Raw genomic sequence first — 23,276 nt, 5'->3', positions numbered from 1 at the left:
ATTATTAAGTTATCCAACAAATATTGTAATACCATTCAAAATGATATTGCAAATATTTTTTTTTATTAAAAATTGATAATCGTTCATGGCCAAAAGGCCTACAGAAATAATATTTAATAAAAAGCTTGGACAATAGTGACATTCACTCAGAATTATATTTCAAGAATTGATTACAAGGTTCATGATTCCTAATGCTAGAACTGAAACTTTATTTCCATCTCCAACATTCAGGAATCTATCGCCTTCATCAAATCTCCTACTGACCTGCAGACCCTGCATCGAATTGCAAATATAATAAGGGCTTTCGGTATCCAATACCTAGGCAGTAGTATCACAAATGAAAAAGTTGCAAGGTGTTATCATATAAGTATCTTGCTTCTTCTTCGGCCTGTTCAGGTCCAGGGAGGCAATGTATAGAGGACAATTCCTCTTCCAGTGCCCCTGCTTCTTGCAAAAGAAGCACTCCGCCTGGCTCTGGTCGGGCTTGCGCTTCTTGGTCTGACCCTGTGCAGACGTCTCAGCATGCAGCTGCACCTTCTTATTCTTCTTCTTCTTGTTCTTCTTCTTCCCTTTCTTAAAGGGTCGACGACCAGAAGAAGACCCTCCCACAATATTCACCGACTCTTTATGGAGCTGGTGATCCTTCTCAAAGTTCTGCAGCAACCCCAACAAGCCATGGTAGTTCACTGCAGGCTTTGTCATCCGAAAATGAGTAAGGAAGGGGAGGAAGGACTTGGGCAATAAATTAAGGATCGCATCCTTATCGAGCTGCACGTGCAGGAGAAAGCCCAGTTTACTTAGGCGCTCAATCATTTTGATCATGTACAGTACATGATCAGTGACTGAGGCTCCATCCCTCATCTGAGCATTGAAAATGGCACAACCAGTTTTGTGCCTTTCAACGTCGTCAGGCGTGCCAAAGGAGTCGTTCAATATTTGAAGCATCTCCTGTGGCTGGGCGTTCTCGAACCTGCGGCTGAACTCATCATTCATTGTCGCCAGCATAATGCACCGAACGGTGGTGCGGTCATTGAGCCACTTCTGATAAGTGTCTCGGACCGTTCCTCTAATGTTCGGGGCTGGCTCCTCAGGTGCCGGATCTGTTACTACATAAAGGATCCACTCATGCTCAAGGACGATTTTTAATTTTCGATACCAGCTATCAAAATTAGGTCCCATGAGCTTGTCATTACTAATAATGACCGGAGGGACAGGGTAGTGGCCATAGCTGCATAAAGAAAAACCAGACCTCTATTAGTACATAAATTATAAATACTAAAGATTTGGACTTTAGTCTAAAGTTTCTCTCAGTATTTTTATGAACTGGTAGCCTCAACTTCCAATTCGAGGAATTACTTTAATTCCTTAGTGGGTACTAGAATCCACACAGACTACACATGAGCCCAACTTTGGTTGGTCAACTCATGTGCATCTATGGGTAGGTTCATAACCAGTTGTTTCTCTAAACAACTTCTAGTAATTGATTTTGCCCCAGAACCTAATCAGTAGGCTTTGGCCTCCACTGAAAAGATCTGGTTAGGTCCAACCATTAACATGATTTGATTTGGTGAATCAGACCAATAAATGATCAGGCCCAACTTTGGCTGACCAACCTGACCACCATCAGAAAGATCCAAACCAAATTATCATATTATGAATGATAATTCCGTTAGTCAATAAGCACCAGGCCTTTGGGCCTCCAATGATTATTAAACTAATGGACTCATTATCACTCACTTAATGGGAGGCTATGACTTAGTTATCAATATAACTTAATCATTTTTAGGGACCTAATAATTTTTGAGGATTTTATTAAAGGATATATGAGAAGAAAATATCCAGTCAATTTCAATCCTCCCACTGACTTTACCAAGTCAGATTAAAAAGGATTTAATTAAAGCTGGCATTAGGAGCACCTAAATCAGTCAAACTGATTTACCTAATGACATGGGTGAGCCCTAATCATCAAGTGATCTAATCAAAACCTAATTCACCAGGTTGGCCAGGTAAGTGAGATCAGTGGTGGGGATAAGTCATTAACTCGTCAGAGATCAAATCACTGCGAGTAGCTCCCACTTAAAAACCACTGGTCAAACTGCCAAACTTACCTTAGACACCAACCGGTTCATTAGTTTTAATTTGATCAACTTAGTAGATAGGGTTCCACCGCGTAGCCATGAATTAAGTCCATCTTGGTCTAGTTAAAGACATGGATCCATTCAACTACAACTATTGGAGTTGAGTCTAGAGTATTCTTGACCTAATCTAATTCAATTTTTGATTAGATTTGACCAATTACTCTAATTTAGTCTATTTCTTTAAGCTAACCTTAGGTCTAACCCAATTATGGACCTAATCCATCTAACCCATTGACCCACAAGTTTATGCAATTGTCTTAGATCTTAATTCACAATTCTAGACCTACTAGACAACACTTAATTCTTTTAATTAAGTATTTGGGATGATGGGTCAGGGTTTGGCATTTCGAAAATAATTTTTAAATTTGAAAGATTTTATTTTCTGTTCACCAAATATGTTGACTCATTGCACAAATAGATCAGCACATTTCATAAATAGCAATCCTATTGCTAATTACATAACAGAAAATAACTCAATCAAAATAAATTATGAATATTCCTTTAGATCTAATCTAACACATTCATGATAAATTTCACAATTGAACCTTTATAATTAATTCCTTTCGCTGCTTCATCTGCATGGGATATAATTACAGCGGCACCCCTACCGCCATAGGAGACCCCATCGAATGGGAGGAGAGGGCCTTTAAACCCTACTTTTCTCCTATGATCGGACGGCCATGGCAACCAACCCAATTCGATTACTTGCTATTTGGATCAAGTATATCTAAATATACCAATTTTAAAATTTAAATTTTAAATTTTAAATTTCAAATTTCAAATTTTAAATTTCAAATTTTAAACAAATTTCAAATTTCAAATATTTGAATTTCAAATTTTAAATTTTGAATTTTAAATTTTGAATTTCAAATTTGAAATTTCAACCAAATTTTAGATTTTAAATTTTAAATTTTGAATTTCAAATTTTTGAATTTTGAATTTCGAATTTCAAATTTTAAAATTTAAATTTTAAATTTTGAATTTTAAATTTTACATTTTAAATTTCGAACAACTTTCAAAATTCAAATTTTGAATTTTAAATTTTAAATTTAAACTTTTAGATTACAACTTAATCTATACATGCAAATATATATATCATATCTAAGAACCCGCTCTGATACCATTTGTGGCGAAAATTCAGTGCAGGGGTAAAATGATAATTTTAAAATTTTTTCAAAATTATGATTTTACAGTAAAAATTATTAATTAATCTAATTAATTAACATAAATTTATCCTACACTAGGATCTAAATATGATATATAGCATGCATTCATTTAAATTTGAAATTCAAATTCGAACAGTAAACACTTTATTGTAATATATTCAGAATATAATACCTTTGCGCGGGTAGTAGATCACCGCAATCTGATCACCGTCGGGAGAGTCTGATTATCACGATGCAGCCACACAGCATGTCTGGCCTCTGCGGATTGTCCACACGAAGCTTTCGATCTGATCGACTCCTCACGAGTGCTAGCTTGTTGTAGAGCCCTTTTGACGGCCGATGCTGATCGAACTTCTTCGATCGATGTCTGTCGACTCTTTGGATGCTCTGGATTATCAACAGACATGTTTGAGAGGATGTTGAAGATCTCTCTGAGATTTTGTGGGCTCACGACACTCGTAGCTCACTTTCTCACTTCCCGAACCCCAGGCTAAAACTCTAGGGAACTCACTGAAAACCTTGCACCCACTTTTCTTTCTTTTCTTTCTTTTTCTCTTGGAAGGATATGGACTTTCTTCTCACGCACAAGACTTCCTCACACCCCAAAATTTTTCTCCAAAAATCTTCATCCTTGCATGCCCCACTCTTCTCCTCCTTTTATAACAACGTCAAACGTCTTATCCAAAAGAAAGGATAAAGATGATTAATTGCACATTTGAATTCAAATCAAATTTTGAATTCAAATGGACACCAACTCATCCCTTATCCACTAAAGGCGTGAGACGTGGCTTAAATTATGCATGGAGTGATTTCATGAGAAACCTTTTCTCATGTAATAAATGGGGTGTAAAAAAAGGGATAAGGTGCAAAGATTGATTGCCAATTCAAATTCAAACTTTATTTTGAATTTGAATGGCCAACCAATCATCCTTATCCATTCATTTGGCACATTAAAGTGGGGCATGAAGAGGGCTTGGTGTGAGAAAAAAATTCATGAGAAGTTCCTTCTCATGAATTCAAATGGGTGCAATGGAAGTGAGGTGGTGCATGGAGATTGGATCAAGGTGGTTTCATTATTTAAACCAACCTAATTGAACCAAATAAGTTAGGTCCAATAAGACTAATTTAAACTTAACTTAATTAGGCTTAATTAGGCTCAAAAAAATCCTAATCAAATCAGAAATTGACTAAGCCCAACCCTTGATCAAATCAGGGACCAAATCATCTCGACGATTAGGTCAACTCTTAACCTAATCGGGTCAAACCCAACTGAATCCAATTCAATTGGACTTGATCCAAAAATAATTACTCAATCAAATTGAGTTAATTAGCGATAAATCGTTAATTAAATCTCTCATAAATACTGAGTCCAAATCCGATGGGCAATCGGGCATCAGAATTCATCGATATGTAACCCTGATCGAAAAGTCCCAACTAGTGGGACTCTTGACCCCGGTACCCATAATGTGTGGAACTCATGATCAGAGAATCCTGATTCTCGATCACTAAGTCCCAAACATATAGGATTCTACATCAGTCATCAGATCAGATAGGAACTTCTAATGTGTGTGACCCCGCAGGTTCGAACCTAAGCCGGTAGCACAGGAACCAATTCCTGTACTAATCGAAGTGACCATCTAGCAATGGTACCCGATATCTGGATAGGTCGAAGAGTTGCAATCGCAACACTCAGAACCTACATGAATATGGTTACTGTATAATTCATCCTTTTGACCCCTGTGTTTAGGACAACTCAGGGTTAAACTGTCAACTCTGATCAGATCATCCGAATCGTGCTCAACTCAAACAGTCCTGTGACTCCTCACAAAAACTACCCTGGCCAAAGTTTTGCTAAATTGAAACACGACTGTACACAGCTCCTAAACTGGAGTGGTCAATCCCATCTTGACACACGCACCGATAAGTCAAGTACTTGACTACACCCAGCAGCCTTTCGTCACTGAATTAAAAATTCAGGTAGTCTAGTGCCTAAGTGTAGTGAGTTACTTGCAAATCACCATGGCGGTCTTAGGTCGGAGGGATATTTATACCCATATTCCATCGGAGCAAATCTTGATAGCAGAAATAGCTCCGGAGTTGGTCACGTTAAGTGCAGATGTACCCTTACATCTCACCTGTATGCCATACTAGTGTCTTCACACTCATTGGTTAAGAGGACAACCAACCTATATGGCACACAATGACCTATGCTTGATAAACGTTGTCGTCCTTGGTAACAAGGTATCATTTGGTCGCGAACAGATTTAAGGACTAAACGATAAATCCTCCTTTGTCGAGTCTAAATAGTCCTAAGGACTTCACCACAACATAGGAGTTCATTAGAAGATGAAATATTTTGTGATGAAAAATATCAAAATAATTTTTATTAATTCATAATTCATGTACAAATACAAAAATGAGCACAACCGTCAACAGGCTGACGATTGATTTTGGGACACTATTCCCAACAGTCGGACCCCACCCTGGTCATGTCAAATATCCTTGAAATTCTTATTGATTAATCACATGATTGAACTTGGCCTTAATTCCAATCCATGCCTCATAATTTTTTGAATGAGTCACCTAGATTTGACCCTCATCTAAAAGATCCTGAATTATCCCAGTATCCAGACTGCCTGTCGAACTGACCACCCGATCTACAGTCTTCTTTCTTTATGATTGAATTAATACATAGAAATTAATGTTGCTTTTAATCTGTTAAATAGGTTTGATAAATTGATCTATCAAAGTTTAAAAGGTTAGAATAAAAAAGGTAAGTAATCCCGACACTTCTTACTTTTGAAATTATTTACTATTTTATCATGAAAAGAATTATTCTATATTTTCATAAAATAAGGATCAAGTATATACATTGTGAAATTCATGATTCATAGTAAAATAGTGATTTATGAATATTTTAATATGAATAATTTTTTATGAAATATAAACTCCATATTTCTGAAATGTATGCCTTGTTATGAAATGAATGATTTCATGATTATTTTATTATTAAAAATTATTTTTAAATCATAAATTTTATAAAATTATCTAGTATCTTATTTATACATGATCTAAGAAAATGTGACTTGATGAAATATGATCTAAAAATACTTATTTTAAAGAATATAAAAAAAGCTCTCAGATAGCTATATACAATCCTACCAATGGATAATAGTAATTGACATATAATCCTGCTAGTGAATAATAATAATTGACATACGATCCTACCAATGGATAATAGTAGTTAGTATATGATCCTGCCAATGGATAATAGTAGTTGGTATACGACCCTACCAACAGGTAATAGTAGTTGGTGCATGATTGTGGCCCTGTCACGGGTATAATAGTGACCTTAGTATTTAGTCTGAGAGAATTATTAAGAATCATGATATGAAAAGAATGATAAATAATTTATAACTTTATATACAAAGTTAACATGATTTATGAATTTGTTTATGCTATGCATTGAAAATTATGTTTATGTAAACTATATAATTTATGCATATACAAGAGCATCATTGATTTATGATGTATTGTTATTATAAAAATTTTATATTTCAATGATAATCATCTTCTCTAAATAATTTGTTGATGTATGCATAAACTTATGCTTGATCCGAATAAGACAATGTCAGATTTACTTACTGAGTTAGTATAACTCATATTTTTTTTCTTTCTTTTTCTATCCAGACAAATAAGGTTAGGAAGGAAGGATGATCCAGGTTTGAGGGTCTACGTTAGCGAGCTTGGAGATTTTGCAGCTGAATTTTAACTTATATAGGATGATTATAGACTTGTAATGAACTATTGATGAATTTTGAGATGTAGGTTTGATATCTAATTTTGGATTTGAATGCTCTGAACCAATATTGATTTATTTACTTGATGAATAATAAAATTGAATCTTTTATTATAACTTATTTTTGATAGATTTTAGCTGATTATGATTGATTGACTTCATATATCGTGGGCCCCATCTCTTGGTAGCATGGTCGTGTTATATTTTGAATTTGGAGTATGATATTTTATAGTATCAGAGCAATAGGATTGATCATGGATAGAACTTAAAGTCTGACAATATGTTTCATCATAGATAGAACTTAAGCTTAGATTTATGATTTGTAGGATTAGACAAGAGACGAGTATAACAGAGTTAGTTTAGATCAGAGTAGCACAGCGGAAGTATGGTAGAGTACTAACTGAAGACTAAGCATCTTTAATTGTAAAAGAATTAAGAAACACTAAGTTTCAAGGACGAAACTTTTTTTAAGAAGGGTAGAATGTGATACCTAGCTCTAAAACCCCCACCCCTTGCACGAATCCTAGAGCATAAAAAGGAAAACCAAAAAAAGAAAGAAAGAAAGAAAAAAAATAGAAAAAAAAGAAATGTTGAAGACTCACACTGGAAGTCTTCTTCCTCATGAACACATCGGAGAGAACATCAAATTCAGGAAGGATTCGGCCTCCCCTCCATCCTATAAATCTAGCTCTCTCCTCCATCCCTCCAAAAACCAACTGCAAAGAGCACCGATCCTCCTCTGATTTCTCTCTCTTTTCTTCCATTGAGATCACAATACCCTCACAGTGTCCGCCTTGAATCATCACCGAAAACTTCAACGGACAGCTTGAGATAAGCTCTGACTCTTCTTCCTCTCCTTTTTCCCTTTCTCCCCATGGCCCCAGACCTCATCATTGGCCGTCGACTTCATCAAAAATCCACCATGAAGAAGTCCCCTATTTTTTACTTTTCTCCTTGATTTGGCTGTCGTTTGGCCCTCACCGCCAGCCACCCACTACTGGTCACTATTGGCCACACCCCATTGCCTGTTGTCGGACCGTTGATCATGCAGCCACATCTCGCCAGAGCACCAGGGCCCCCCCATCGTGTCTCTCCTTTGTTTAGCCAGGAAAAGAAAGAAGAAGAAGAAGAAGAAGAAAAGAAAAAAAAAAGGAAAAAATAGAGAAAAAATAGAGAAAAAAGATTTTCTCTTTCTTCTCTCTCTCCTTCTCTCACTAGGATTTTCTTTCTTTATTCTCTCTCTGTCTGATTCATGGCCCTCATATGAACTTGAAATGAAGTACCCAAAGAAGTTCGTAACTGCTTTAATATCCATGCAAGATGTCGAACCCCACCCTGATCATGTCAAATGCCCTTGAAATCTCTATTGATTTACCATATGATTGATTTTGACCTTGATTCCAATCCATGCCTCATAATTTTTTGATTGAGTCACCTAGATTTGACCCTCATCTAAAAGATCTTGAATTATCCCAACATCCAGACTGCTTGTCGAACTGACCACCCGATCTACAAGCTTCTTTCTTTATGATTGAATTAATAAATAAAAATTAATGATGCTTTTAATCTATTAAATAGGTTTGATAAATTCATCTATCAAAATTTAAAGGACTGGGATGAAAAAAGTAAGTAAGCTCGACACTTTTTACTTACTTTTAAAATTATTGATTATTTTATCATGAAAAAAATTATTTTATATTTTCATAAAATAAAGATCAAGTATATGCATTGTGAAATTCATGATTCATGATAAAATAGTGATTTATGAATATTTTAATATGAATATTTTTTTATGAAATATGAACTCCATATTTATGAAATGTATGCCTTGTTACGAAAAGAATGATTTTACAATTATTTTACTGTTCAAATTTTTTTTAGATCATGAATTTTATGAAATTATCTAGTATTTTATTTATATAAAATCTAAAAAAATATGACTTGATGAAATATGATTTAAGAATGCTTATTTTAAGGAACATGAAAAAAAGCTCTCAGATAGCTATATACGACTCTGTCAGTGGATAATAGTAATTGATATATGATTCTACCAGTGGATAATAGTATTTGACATACAATCCTACCAATGGATAATAGTAGTTAGTATACGACTTTGCCAATGGATAATAGTAGGTAGTATACAATCCTAACAATGGGTAATAGTAGTTGGTATATGATTATGATCTTATCACGGGTATAATAGTGATCTTAGCATTTAGTTTAAGAGAATTATTAAGAATCATCATATGAAAAGAATGACAAATAATTTATGACTTTATATATGAAGTTAATATGATTTATGAATTTATTTATGCTATGCATTGAAAACTATGTTTATGTAAATTGTATGATTTATGCATATATAAGAGCATCATTGATTTATGATGTATTGCTATTATGAAAATTTGATATTTCAATGATAATCATCTTTTCTAAATGATTTATTAATGCATGTATAAACTTATGTTTGATCCGGATAAGAGAGTATAAGGTTTACTCATTGAGCTGGAGTAGCTCATATCTTTTTTTTTCTTTTTCTGTCCAGACAAATAAGATTAGGAAAGAAGGATTGAAGGAAAAATGGATGGTTCAAAGCATACACTTTTAAAATTTTTATAGCAAAAATAGTAGATGAAATAATTTAATCTCCTACACATGCTTTAGATCTAATCTAAACTACCTTTCTAAGGATCTATGACATAAAATATTCTCATAAAAAAACTGACATAAAAAAAAATACTGCACCGATCATATCGATGCCCTGAATTAGATCTAGCCGTTAGATCTAATCAAATGAGTTTAGAACTCATTACCTTATCATGGGTCGATGATCACCACTGCTGATGAATGTAGTATGAGATCCTTCCTAAAGTTGAGCAGCCACACAGATCGTCCGGCCTCTACAGGTAGTCCACTCGAAGCTCCGAACAGATCGTCCTTCTCGAGAGTGCTAGCTTGTGTAGAAGGCTCTGAATGGCTGATGAAAACTCCTTCCTTTGGATCACCTGGACACCTCCAGATTAGAAGATAGAGCTTATCGAGGAGAAGGTGGTATGGAAGAAAGAAAATAGGACTCTCTTATGATTTTCTCACATAAAATTAGAGCAATCAGAAACCCTAGAACCAACCCTAGACCTCACGCCCAAGAAGAAAAGTTCTTCCTTGGTTTCTCACGCACGGATGCCCGCCCCCTCTCAGATTTTTCACACCCTTTCTTTGATGTTCCTCACACCAAAAATCTCATCTGATAGGGTGCACAAGAACAAGCCTTCTTAAGGTGGCATCCTATGAAAGATAAGGATAATGATTAGGTAGTTTGGTTCAAGTTCAAACATTGGTTGATCCTTATCACCAATTCAAATCAAAGTTGAATTGAACTTTGAACCAAACTTTATCTTCATCTTAGAAACCCAAAGAGTGGGCAACAACCATCAAAATGGTGCAAAAAAATCATGCAAAACTCTTTTGTGTGTGAGAAGAGGTGGTCGGTGGTAAGGGAAGAGTCCAACTTGTTTTGGACTCTAGGTTTAAATCCGAATTCAAACCTTTTGAACTCAAAACTTAAACCAACCAAATCCTAATCTAAAAGAGATCAGAAGTAGGCATTAAATATCTTTTGGATGAGTGAAAATCCACCCAAAAAACTTTTTCTCATGTGAAGAAAGAAATGGTGTAAAGAAGAGCGGCACAAAGGTTGTCCAATTTGAATTCAAATTTGAATTCTTATCCAATTAGGCTCTTGATCCAATTAAATTAGGTTAGACCCAATTAGACTATTGAACCTAATCTAATTAGTTAGCAAATAGCCTTGATTAAATTTTAATTAAATTAAAAATTAATCAAGCTCAAGTTCTGATCAAATTAGGAATCGAACACCCTTAGCGATTAGGTCATCTTGTAACCTAAACGGGTCAAACCAAATTGAATCCAATTCAATTAGATTTGATCCAAACCTTAATGCTTAATCAAATTGAGATAATTAGCAATCTAATCACTAATCAATCATCCTACAATTCATCAACAGTTAGCAAATTAATTTATTGTAACCTTTGCACATGGTTAATCATCAATCGAATTGACTGTTTTATCCTAGAATGATTCTTAATCGTCAATTAGCCATATGATCAGTTAAAAATTTTTTTTGAGTGTGATCCCAAAGGTTCGAACTTAAGTCGATAGTATAGAAATAATTTTTCTATATGAATCAAAATGACCATCTAGTAATGATATCTGACGTTCGGATAGGTTGAAAGATTGCAAAGCAACATTCAAGAATCTATTGGCATATGGTTACCGTATAATTCATCCCTTTGACCCAAATGCTTAAGGTGATTTAGGATTTAACTGTCAACCCTGATAAGATCATCCATATTGTATTTTAATTTTTTAAATTTATCTCATGGATTACCTCGATCGAGATTTTACTAAATTAAAAATACATTGATATATTAACTCCTATTTATTCAGAGGGATCAATTCCATCTTGACTCACACACTAACTTCGTAAGTACTTAACTATTCTCAAAAACCTTTCATCACTAAATTAAAAATTTAGATAGTCTGGTGTCAAAGCACAGTGAGTTACTTGCAAGTCACAATAGTGATCTCAGATCAGAGGGACACTTATACCCATATCCTTCGCGAGCTACTCTAGACAGCAGTACTCAACAGTTGGTCACGTTCAGTGAGATGTACTCCACGTCTTACTCGCATGCTATGCCAGTATCTCCACACTCCTTGGTTAAGAGAAAAACCAATGCACATGGCACACAATGACCTATACTTGATATAGCTATCGTCCTAATAATAGTATATCATTTAGTCATGAACTAGGATTTAAGGACTAAATGATATATCCTCCTATATCAATTCAAATAGTTTTAAGAACTTCATCATAAAATAGGAGTTCAAATAAGATATACACAAAGTGATGAAAAAATTAAATAATATTTATTAATTTAATAATTCATATATAATTATTATGATAAGCTCAACTATCAACAGACTGACAATTAACTTTGAGATACAATTTTCAACAACTCTCACTTAGACTAAAGCCAGTCGGTACAGTATCGTATACCCATCTTTGATTTATAATCTTCGAATTCTTTGACACTGAGGACTTTAGTAAATAGGTCAGTCAGGTTCTTCTTTCCGTCGATCTTCTGAAGCTCGATGTCATCTCGATCCATGATCTCCCAGATTAGGTGGTAGCGGCCAAGAATATGCTTGGTCTGCTGATGTGGCTTCGGTTCCTTTGCTTGAGCAATAGCGTCAGTGCTGTCACAGTACAACAAAATAAAGCCATCGAGCGAGGATGCCACTCTGAGCTCGCTAATAAACTTTCGTAACCACACAGCTTCCTTCACAACATCGGATGCCGTGATATATTCCATCTCACATGTAGAGTCGGCCATGGTATGCCACTTGAAACTCTTCCAGCATACTGCTCCACCATTCAAGGTCTAAATATATCCCAACACGCTCTTACTATCATCATAATCCGACTGAAAATTGGAGTCTGTAGATCCTATAAGTTTTAAGTCAGTTTCTCTATGATGAGCCACTGATCCTTAGTATTTCTCAAATACTTAAGGATGGTCTTTACGACCTTTCAGTGGTTCTCATCAAGATCGGATTGATATATGCTCACTACCCCTAATGAGTATGTCACATCCGATCTCGTATATATCATGGCATATATAATAGATTCTACTATCGAAGCATATAGAATTTTACTCATATACTCTCTCTCTTAAATAGTTGTCAGACAATCACTCTTTGAGAGAGAATTTTTTTGACCTATCAAAAGATAGCCTTTCTTGAAATTCTCCATGCTGAACCTTTACAAACAGTATCAATGTATGTGGACTGAAATAATTTAAGTAACTTTTTAGATCTATCTCTATAGATCTTCATTCTAAGGATGTAGGATGCTTCTCCCAAGTCCTTCATGGAGAACTGTGATGACAACCAAACCTTTATTCCTTGTAATGCATGGATGTCATTCTCAATTAAGAGAATATCATTTACATACAAAATAAGAAATACTATCATAAAGTTATTAACTCATTTATATGTGCAGGGTTCTTCTCCATTCTTAATGAAGTGAAACATTCTGATCATTTTATCAAAATGCATGTTCCAACTCCATGATGCATGCTTAAGTCCATAAATAGACCTCTGAAGCTTGCACACCTTAGACTCATCTGTGGATATGAAACCTTCAGGTTGTATCATATACACCTATTCTTCTAGCTCTCCATTTAGGAAGGCTGTTTTCATATCTATTTGTCAGATTTCATAGTCCAGATATACTGCTATTGTAAGTATAATCTGAACGGACTTGAGCATTGCCACAGGAGAAAACGTCTCATCATAGTCAACACCATAACACTGATGGTAACCCTTGGCAACCAGACAGACTTTATAGGTCTTCACCTTTCTGTTTGCACCCCTCTTCCTTTTGAAGATCCACTTACACCCTATGAATTTTATCCCTTCAGGTGAGTTAACTAATGTCCATACATCATTGACCTTCATGGACTCCATTTCAGATTTCATGTCTCTAGCCATTTATTAGAGTCAGACCTCTGCATCGCATCCATGTAGGTGATCGAATTTTCATTATTTTCATCGAGTTCAACTGGATTACTATTTCGGATCAAGAAACCATAGTATCTATCCGACGGACATAGTACTCTACTGTATCTCCTTAAACATGTCTCTACAATAGGTTTCAGATTTGATCTAATCAAATCCATCTCTATGAGTTTACTAGATTGTATCAATTCTTCTATCAAACGAACTTCATTAAGTTTAATCTTTGAGGTATTAGTTCCTTCTCCAAGGAATTTCTTTTCTAAAAAGACTGTCCTATTACTGACAAACACCTTCTGTTCATCAACAAGATAGAGGTAAGATCTCTTAGTCTCTTTCGAATACCCTACAAATAGACATTTATGAGACCTAGGTCCAAGCTTGTCAATTTTCAAACATTTGACATAAGCCGAAGACCCTCAAATCCTAAGGTGAGAGAGTACTGGCTTACATCATGTCTACATCTCATATAATTTTTTACTTACGGACTTACTTGAAACTTTATTTAGAATATAACAAGCCAACTCGAGTGCATATCCCTAAAAGAAGATCGATAGACTTGTAAAGTCCATCATGGACCGAACCATGTCTAACAGGATTCGATCTCTCCTTTCCGACACACCATTATACGGTGGTATTTCATAAGGAATCCACTGTGAGAGAATTTCATTCTCTTCTAAGTATGTCAGAAACTCACTAGAGAGGTATTCACCTCCTTGGTCAGATTAAAATATTTTAATACTCTTCTTGATTTATTTCTCTACTTCATTACGGAATCGTTTGAATATTTCAAATGATTCTGACTTATGTGTCATTAAATAGACATGCCCAAACCTCGATAGATCATCTGTAAATATAATGAAATAATAATATCCATCTCTAACACTCATGTTCATGGGTCCACATACATCAGTATGTATCTGATCTAGAACTTTACTGGTTCGCTCGTTTTTTCAGTAAAAAGTGACTTGATCATTTTTCTAAGTAAACAGAACTCACAGGTTGGAAGTGATTTACAATCACTGACTTTGAGGATTTTCTCTTGAGTCAACCTATTTATTCTATTCTTGTTAATGTGATCTAACCTACAGTGCCAAAGATAGATGTCGGTGACATCATCAATTCTAGGATGTTTGTCAGATATGTACGTTACACTAACAGATTGTGATAATATGTAAATTCTATTATTCAGCTGTCCATTCATCACATTAACACCATTCATAATGATATTAAAAATCTTTCTTTTTATTAAAATTTTATAATCATACATGATCAAAAGGCCTATAAAAATAATATTCAATAAAAAAGAAGGACAAAAGTGACATTCACTAAGAATAATTACATTGGACTTGAATATAAGCTTAATAATCCCTAACACTAGAACTAAAACTGATCTTCTATCTCCAACATTTAGGAATCTTTCATCTTCTTTAAATCTCCTACCGACCTACAGATCCTGCAACGAATTGTAAATATTAAAAGAACTTTCAGTATCTAATACCCAGATAGTATAATCACAAATTGAAAAATTATAAGGTATTATCATATAATTACCTTATCCAGTAATAGCTTGCTTCTTTCTCGACCTGTTCAGATTCAGAGAGGCAATGTATTGAGGATAGTTTTTCTTCCAGTGTCCTTGCTTCTTACAGTAGAAGCATTCCATCTAACTCTGGTCGGATTTGGATTTCTTGATCAGACTGGACTTAGGTGCCCCAGCACTTTGCATCTTTTTCTTATTCTTCTTATTCTTCTTCTCTTTTTTAAAGGATCGACATCTAGAAGAAGACTCTCCCACCATATTTACTTACTCCTTATGGAGCTGGTGATCCTTTTCAAAGTTCTGCAGCAACCTCAGCAAATCATGGTAGTTGACTGCAGGTTTTGTCATTCAATAATGACTAAAGAAGGAGAGATAGGATTTAGATAGAGAGTTCAGAATAGCATCTTTCTCCAGCTGCTCATGTAGAAAAAGTCGAGCTTGCTCAAGCACTCAATCATTTCGATCATATACAGTACATGATCAGTGACTAATGCTCCTTCTCTCATTTGAGCATTGAAGATAGCACAATTTGTCTTATGCCTCTCAATGTCGTCGGGTGTGCCAAAGAACTCGTTCAATATTTATAACATGTTCTGAGGTTGAGTATTCTTGAATCTATGGCTGAACTCATTATTCATTGCTGCCAGCATAATGCAACGAACCATAGTTCGGTTATTGAGCCACTTTTGATAAATATCTCGAACCGTACTATGGACGTTCGAAGCTGGCTCCTCGGATATTGGATCTGTCAGCACTATAAGATTCGTTCATGCTCCAGGACTATTTTCAATTTTCAATACCAACTATTGAAATTGAGTCCCATTAATTTATCACTATCTAATAGTGATCGGAGCGACAAAATGGTAGCCATAATTGCAAAAAAAAATCAAAAGCTAATTAGTATATGAATTGATTAAGCCTAAAGACATGAATTTTAGTTTAAAGGTTCTCTTACTATTTTATTCGAATTGGTAGCCTCTACCTCTAATTCAAGGAATTACGCTAATTCTTTAGTGGGTACCAAAATCCTCATAGGCTGCACATGGGTCCGAGTATGGCTCGGCCAACCCCCATGCACTTATGGATAGGTTCTTAATCAATTGTTTCATCAAATAATTTCTAATATTTAGTTTTGCCCCAGACACCTCTTCAGTAGGCGTGTGGCACCTCCACTGAAAGTTTTGGTTAGGTCCAACTATTAATATATCAGAATTTAGTACATCTGATAAATAAATAATCAGGTCCGAGTGTGGCTCGACCAACCTGACCATCATCAGAAAGACACAACTAAATTAATATATTATGAATGATAATTCTGACAGTCAAATGAGCACCAGACATGTAGTACCTCCAATGATCATCTAAACTATTAGACCCATTATCATCTAACTTAATGGGAGGCTATGATCTAGTTATCACCATAAATTTATATTTTTAAAGACCTAATAATTTTAGAATATTTAATTAGATGGAATGAAAGATTAGAAAAGACTTGATCAGTTAATTTTAATCCTCCCACTGACTTCACCAAGTCAGATTAAAGAAGACTAGATATAAACTGATCCAGCCAACTAGTCATAAATCCTCCCACTGACTTCATCAAGTCATGAAGAGAACTTTAGATAAGTTGAACTAGGGGCACTTAAATTAGTCATACTAATTTTTTAGTTAGCATGGGTCAACTCCAATCATTAAGTGATCTAATTAAAATATGATTCACCACATTGACCAGATAAGTGAGATCGGTGGGAGGGATATGTCCTTAATTTCATATAGACTTAATCTATACAAGTAGCTTCTAATTAATGACCACCGATTAAAACTACCATACTTACCTTAGACACCAACTGATTAGTCAGTTTCAATTTGATCAACTTATAGATTTGGATTCGACCACGGAGCTACGATCAAGATCCATCTTAGTCTAATCAAAGATATGGACTTGACCAACTACAACTATTAAGAATTAATCAAAAGAAGAATTGACCCAATCAGAATTAACTATTAATTAGATTTGATCAATTACTAACATAGTCCATTATCAATGATTTTTAATCTTAGATCTAACCCAATTAAATGGACTTGACTCGAGCTAACCCATAAACCCATGATTTATAAAATTTATGCCTTAGATCTTTGATTCTCAAATCTAGATCACTTAATTTGCAATTAAATTTTGGGCTAACATGGGTTGGCATTCGATGTTTGAAAATAGTTTCAAGTTTTGTAAAATATTTTCACAAACTACCATACAATCAAATAACTTTAATTTTAGATCTAACATACATTATATTAGATCTAAAATAAAAATTTTTCAATTCTTTTCATTGTTCATCTTTATAAAAAAGACTGCGCAGCACTCTATACGCCATAGGAGAACCCCATCAAATGGGAGGAGATGGTCACAAAATCCTACTTTCTCCTATCATCGGACGGCTATGAAAATCTATCCAATTCGATTACTACAGTACTCAAATTTAAAATTAATTATTTAGATCTAATTTAAATAATTAAAATCAGATTATATGCAAAATATTCATGTCAAGAGCAACCTGGCTTTGATATCAATTGAAGAAAAAATGGATAGTTCAAAGCATGCATTTTTAAAATTTTTATAGCAAAAAAAATATATTAAATAATTTTATCTCCTATACATACTTTAGATCTGATCTAAACTATCTTTCTAAGGATCTATGACATAAAATATTCATACAAAAAAAAATCTGATATAAAAGAAAATACTGCATCGATCATATCGATGCCCTTAATCAAATCTAACCGTTAGATCTAATCAGATGAGTTCAGAACTCATTATCTTATCGTGGATCGATGATCACCCTTGCTGATGAATATGGTACAAGATCTTTTCTGATATCGAGTAGCCGCATAGATCGTTTGATCTCTACAAGCAGTCCACTCGAAGCTCCGAACAGATCATCCTTCTCGAAAGTGCTAGCTCGCGTAGAAGACTCTGAATGGCTGATGAAGACTCCTTCCTTTGGATCACCCAAACACCCCCAGATCAAAAAACAGAGCTTATCGAGGAGGAGATTGTGTGGAAGAAAGAAAATAAGACTCTCTTCTGATTTTCTCACATAAAACTAGAGCAATCAGAAACCCTAGAACCCACCCTAGACCTCACACCCAAAAGGAAGAGTTCTTCCTCGATTTCTCATGCATGAATGCCTGCCCCCTCTCAAATTTTTCACACCCCTTCTTTGATGTTCCTCATGCCAAAAATCTCATTTGATGGGGTGCACAAGAACAAGCCTTCTTAAGGTGGCATCCCATGAAAGATAAGAATAATAATCAGGTAGTTTGGTCCAAGTTCAAACGTTGGTTTATCCTTATCACTAATTCAAATCAAATTTGAATTGAACTTTGAACTAAATTTTATCCTCATCTTAGAAACTCAGAGAGTGGGTGACAACTATTAGAATGGTGCAAAAGAAAATTCATGCAAAACTCATGTGCATGAGAAGAGGTGGTCAGCGGTAAGGGAAAAGTCCAACTTGTTTTGGACTCTAGGTTTAAATCCAAATTCAAACCTTTTGAACTCAAAACTTAAACCAACCAAATCCTAATCTAAAAGGGATCAGAAGTGGGCGTTAAACATCTTTTGGGTGAGAGAAAATCCATGCAAAAAACCTTTTCTCATGGGAAGAAAGAAATGGTGCAGAGAAGGGTGGCTCAAGGGTTGTCCAATTCGAATTCGAATTCTTATCTAATTAGGCTCTTGACCCAATCAAATTAGGTTAGATCCAATTAGACCATGAACCCAATCTAATTAGATAGCAAATAGCCTCGATTAAATCTTAATTAAATTTAAAATTAATCAAGCTCAAGTTTCAATCAAATCAGGAATCAAACACCCTTAGTGATTAGGTCATCTTATAACCTAATCAGGTCAAACCAAATTAAATCCAATTCAATTAAATTTGATCCAAACCTTAATATTCAATTAAATTGAGCTAATTAACAATCTAATCACTAATCAATCATCTTACAATTCATTAACAGTTAGTGAATTAATTTATTACAATCTTTGCATAGGGTTAATCATCAATCGAATTCACTGTTTCACCCTAGAATGATTTTTAATCGTCAATCAGCCACATGATCAGTCAGAAATTTTTTTTGAGTGTGATCCCATAGGTTCGAATCTAAGTCAGTAGTACAGGAACAATCTTTCTATACCAATCAAAGTGACCATCTAGCAATGGTACTCGACATCCGGATAGGTCGAAAGATTGCAAAGTGACCTATTCATAAGCCAATATTCAAGAACCTATTGGCTTATGATTACCGTATAATTCATCCTTTTGATCCAAATGCTCAAGGTGACCTAGAGTTTAACTATCAATCTTGATAAGGTCATCCATTTTATATTTCAATTTTTCAAATTCATCTCATGGATTATCCCGACCGAGGTTTTATTAAATTGAAAACACACTGATACATTAACTCCTACTTATTCAGAGAGGTCAATTCTATCTTGACTCACACACTGACTTCGCAGGTACTTAACTGTATCCAAAATTTTTTATTACTGAATTAAAAATTTAGATGTCTGGCACCAAAACACAGTGAGTTATTTACAAGTCACCGTGGTGACCTCAGATTGGAAAAACACTTATACATATATCCTTCACGAGCTACTCTAGACAGTAGAGTGCTCAGCAGCTGGTCATGTTCAGTGAGATGTACTCCTACGTCTCACTCGCATGCCATACCAGTGTCTTCACACTCCTTGGTTAAGATGACAACTAATGCACATGGCACACAATGGCCTATATTTGATATAGCTATCATTCTAATAATAGTATATCATTTGGTTGTGAACTAGGGTTTAAACACTAAACGATATATCCTCCTATATCGATTCAAATAGTCCTAAGGACTTCATCACAAAATAAAAGTTTAAATAAAATATACACAGAGTGATGATAAAATTAAATAATATTTATTAATTCAATAATTCATATACAATTATAATGATAAGCTCAACCGTTAATAGGCTGATGATTGATTTTGGAACACAATTTTCAACATATTGATTTAGGCTTGAGGGTCTGTATTAACGGGTTTGAAGATTTTACAGCTGAATTTTAGCTTATAGGATGATTATAGACTTGTAATGAACTATTGATGAATTTGAGACATAGATTTGATATTTAATTTTGGATTTGAATATTCTGAATCAATATTGATTTATTTACTTGATAAATAATGAAATTGAATCTTTTATTATAATTTATTTTTGATAGATTTTAATTAATTATGATTGATTGGCTTCATGTTTTTATGGGCTCCATACTTCGATAGCACGACCGTGTTATGTCTCGGATTTAGAGCGTAACAAAATTTGTGGATATATTTATACATGAAATATATAATATAGCTGACCAACCAAAAAGGGTAAAGCTCCTCTTCTTCTTCTTCTTCTTCTTCTTCTTCTCCTTCTTCTTCTTGTGGAAGGAACACTACAGCCCATTTTAAATGCCATTTGGTTTTCATTTCTTAAAGGATCCTCTCTTTTTTTTCACTGAAAAAAAAGATGATAAAGAATGTGGAATAAAGTACCATCCCAAATATTCCTTTTCGTGAACCTCCCCTCTCGACCATAAGTCAGGTGAGGGCAGGGGCTTGAATCCAGGTCGATAGCACTAACCAAAAATTAGGGTTTCATACAATTTAGATTTGTATTCACCAAATCACTAGCATTAAGTTATGGAATGGATTGGTGATGCCAACCTGCATAACTTAGATGACATAAGACCATCTTGCAAAGGTGTAAACATAATTATTGTTAGCTTTAGGTGCACCGGTTACTTTTATTTGCTAATACCCATGAAAAGAGGCTTCCACAACCGCAATGGTGTATGTGCCAAAGTGGAGACGTCTGTGTACCAGGAGAAAACTTGCAGATGAAAGTTGAGACCTAGAACAATCACCTCTTTATCCACTATTCGTTTGTGAAGAATATTTGGACCATCAATAAGGGGAGGCCCTCGACGTGGCTGTCACTGTAGATCAAGTGGAGAAAGAATAGGTGAAGAAGAATTAGAGAAAAGCTTGGGACCAGGTAATCCTTGCAGTTTGTTGGCAGGTGTTGAAAGAATGAAATGGCAGTGTATCACCTGAAAAGCAATCATCATGCGTATCTATCTGATGAGAGCTATCAGGTTATTCAGTTCTTGTGGCCACTTGTGTTCAGTAAAGGATGTTGCTAGCCCTGATTTGCAGCTCAACAACTTAGGCAAATTCCTTGTGATCCTGTAACACTGCAACTATATGCAGATTGCAAGCCTTACATCATTTAATGTCTTTTAATAAATTGGTGGAGGGAATCTCCCCATACCTTAATCTTAGAAAAAAATATGCGACAATGTTTACATCACCTTCTGAATAAGCTTTTGAGACTCCTTCAGCTAAACATGATGGCAAGAGTTTGTGCTGTGCTAACTGTGTCTTGATTATATAAGCTGTAACAATCAAACTAATGCCAGCTTTAGAATGGGAGAATGCACCGCCAGGTTGACGTACGAGATATTTAACTTCATGCGATTTCCATCCATGATATTGTTGATCTCATTAAATTTCTCTCTTACTTTTTTTTTTTTTTTTGGATTGAATTCCTATAGGAATAGACTAACAGTCAAGATCTTTAGTTGGCTCCGATGAAAAAGCGTTAGCTCTCAATCACTTGATATGAACTGTTTTTTTTTTTTTTTGGTAACAGATATGAACTGATTAATAGCATTGTTTTATATTCATTTTTTCCCTAGTGTATGTGAAAGATCCATTCCCTTTGACCCTCCAAGCTCGATAATGGTCCTGACAAACAGTTGTGGGCTATTCATAGTAGAAGATGGAATGGAGCTCCTCCCACAGTTTGCTTAATATGCTAACATTGTTCATATTAGAAACTCATGGAGGAGTTTTCAGTGATCTAAGCTCGAAATTTTAATAACTTATGAATTAACCAGTTGCCTCGTGTTAAAGAAAGCCCCGAAGATTCTTGCCTGAAAATCAAAGGCACCATGCCAGGTGCAAGAGATCTGATGACTTCAAACAATAATTTTATTTCTTAACAATACCACGCCAATAATTTGAGAACCATACTCACTCTAGATGGTACACATGCAAACTCTCTCTCAAGTCCCAACTCAGAAAAATAGAACAGAAACAAGAAGCTCATGAAAGATGATTTGTGTGAAGGAAACACCAAACCATAGGATAGAAGGTGCATCATTACGTCGCAAGCCTGGCTCACGGGCAGCTTGTGCACCGCCGCCACCAACACTTCTGCCACCACCTTTGCCTGCGGCACCACCTTTCTTCGGGTGAATCACCCTATGCATAGGATCCAAGTCCTTGCTCTCTCCTTTCATGCTTTCACTGTCATTCAGCTTTACGGTGGCATTTAGGCCTAGGAAAACCTCGAAGAAGAGATGATTTCTTTCAGAACTTGTAAACTATTGGAGGATGCGTCAAAAGGAAGTTTTCAGTGAACTGCTTCATGAACAAACCAGGTCACTGTGGCAACTAAAATCATATTAGTTTAGGATCCTAACCTTGAAGATGTTGGCCCAGTGAGAGTTCCGGTGATTGGTGAACTCCAGCAATCTCACTACTGGTGCTTTCATTAGCCCCACTCCAAATTGGTTTGAGGAAAAGGATGAGGAGAAGATATGGGAGATGACCAGTCTTCATCTGCGAAACTGACCAGCTAGCACTTTTGTTCTGAAAAGATTTTAGAAGCCAGGGGATTTATAGGCTTTCTGGGCAGAAAGCTATAAGCAGATGGCTGCGAAGACGATTGCCACCTTTGCTTTTCTCATAGCTGGAGGGGCCAGGATTCTAGGCCCACATGACCTCTGTGGTGCAAATAAATATGTTGTGTTTTAGGTGTTCTAAAATAAAACCAAGTGCGCGTGATCTGGTATGCGTGGTCGGAACAATCAATTGTTTCCATTGAAAGGAAAAGCAAAATGAATTGAAACCGGCATCCTTTGTCAATAGGGCGA

At 35.3% G+C, this 23,276-nt stretch overlaps 1 protein-coding gene across 6 annotated transcripts in view; it reads right to left on the bottom strand.

Moving 5' to 3' along the window:
- Nucleotides 1-22,311: 22,311 nt before the first annotated feature.
- LOC105032008 (protein MULTIPOLAR SPINDLE 1) overlaps nucleotides 22,312-23,276 on the bottom strand; it is a 29,294-nt gene continuing 28,329 nt past the window's right edge. For 3 of the 6 annotated variants that reach the window (XM_010906323.3, XM_029260868.2, XM_029260869.2), the window contains 2 exons: nucleotides 22,824-22,992; nucleotides 22,312-22,678 (listed from right to left, as the gene is read on the bottom strand). In XM_010906323.3, the coding sequence (XP_010904625.1) occupies nucleotides 22,416-22,678; nucleotides 22,824-22,992 (432 nt within the window). In that variant the 3' untranslated portion in view covers nucleotides 22,312-22,415. Of the gene's footprint in view, nucleotides 22,725-22,823; nucleotides 23,127-23,276 lie in introns of those variants that run through there. The other 3 variants (XM_073256476.1, XM_029260870.2, XM_073256488.1) reach the window with 3 other exon arrangements.

Source organism: Elaeis guineensis, chromosome 1, assembly GCF_000442705.2.
Source record: "Elaeis guineensis isolate ETL-2024a chromosome 1, EG11, whole genome shotgun sequence".
NCBI classification, from domain to species: Eukaryota; Viridiplantae; Streptophyta; class Magnoliopsida; order Arecales; family Arecaceae; genus Elaeis; species Elaeis guineensis.
This window is presented reverse-complemented; position numbering and strand designations above follow the sequence as displayed.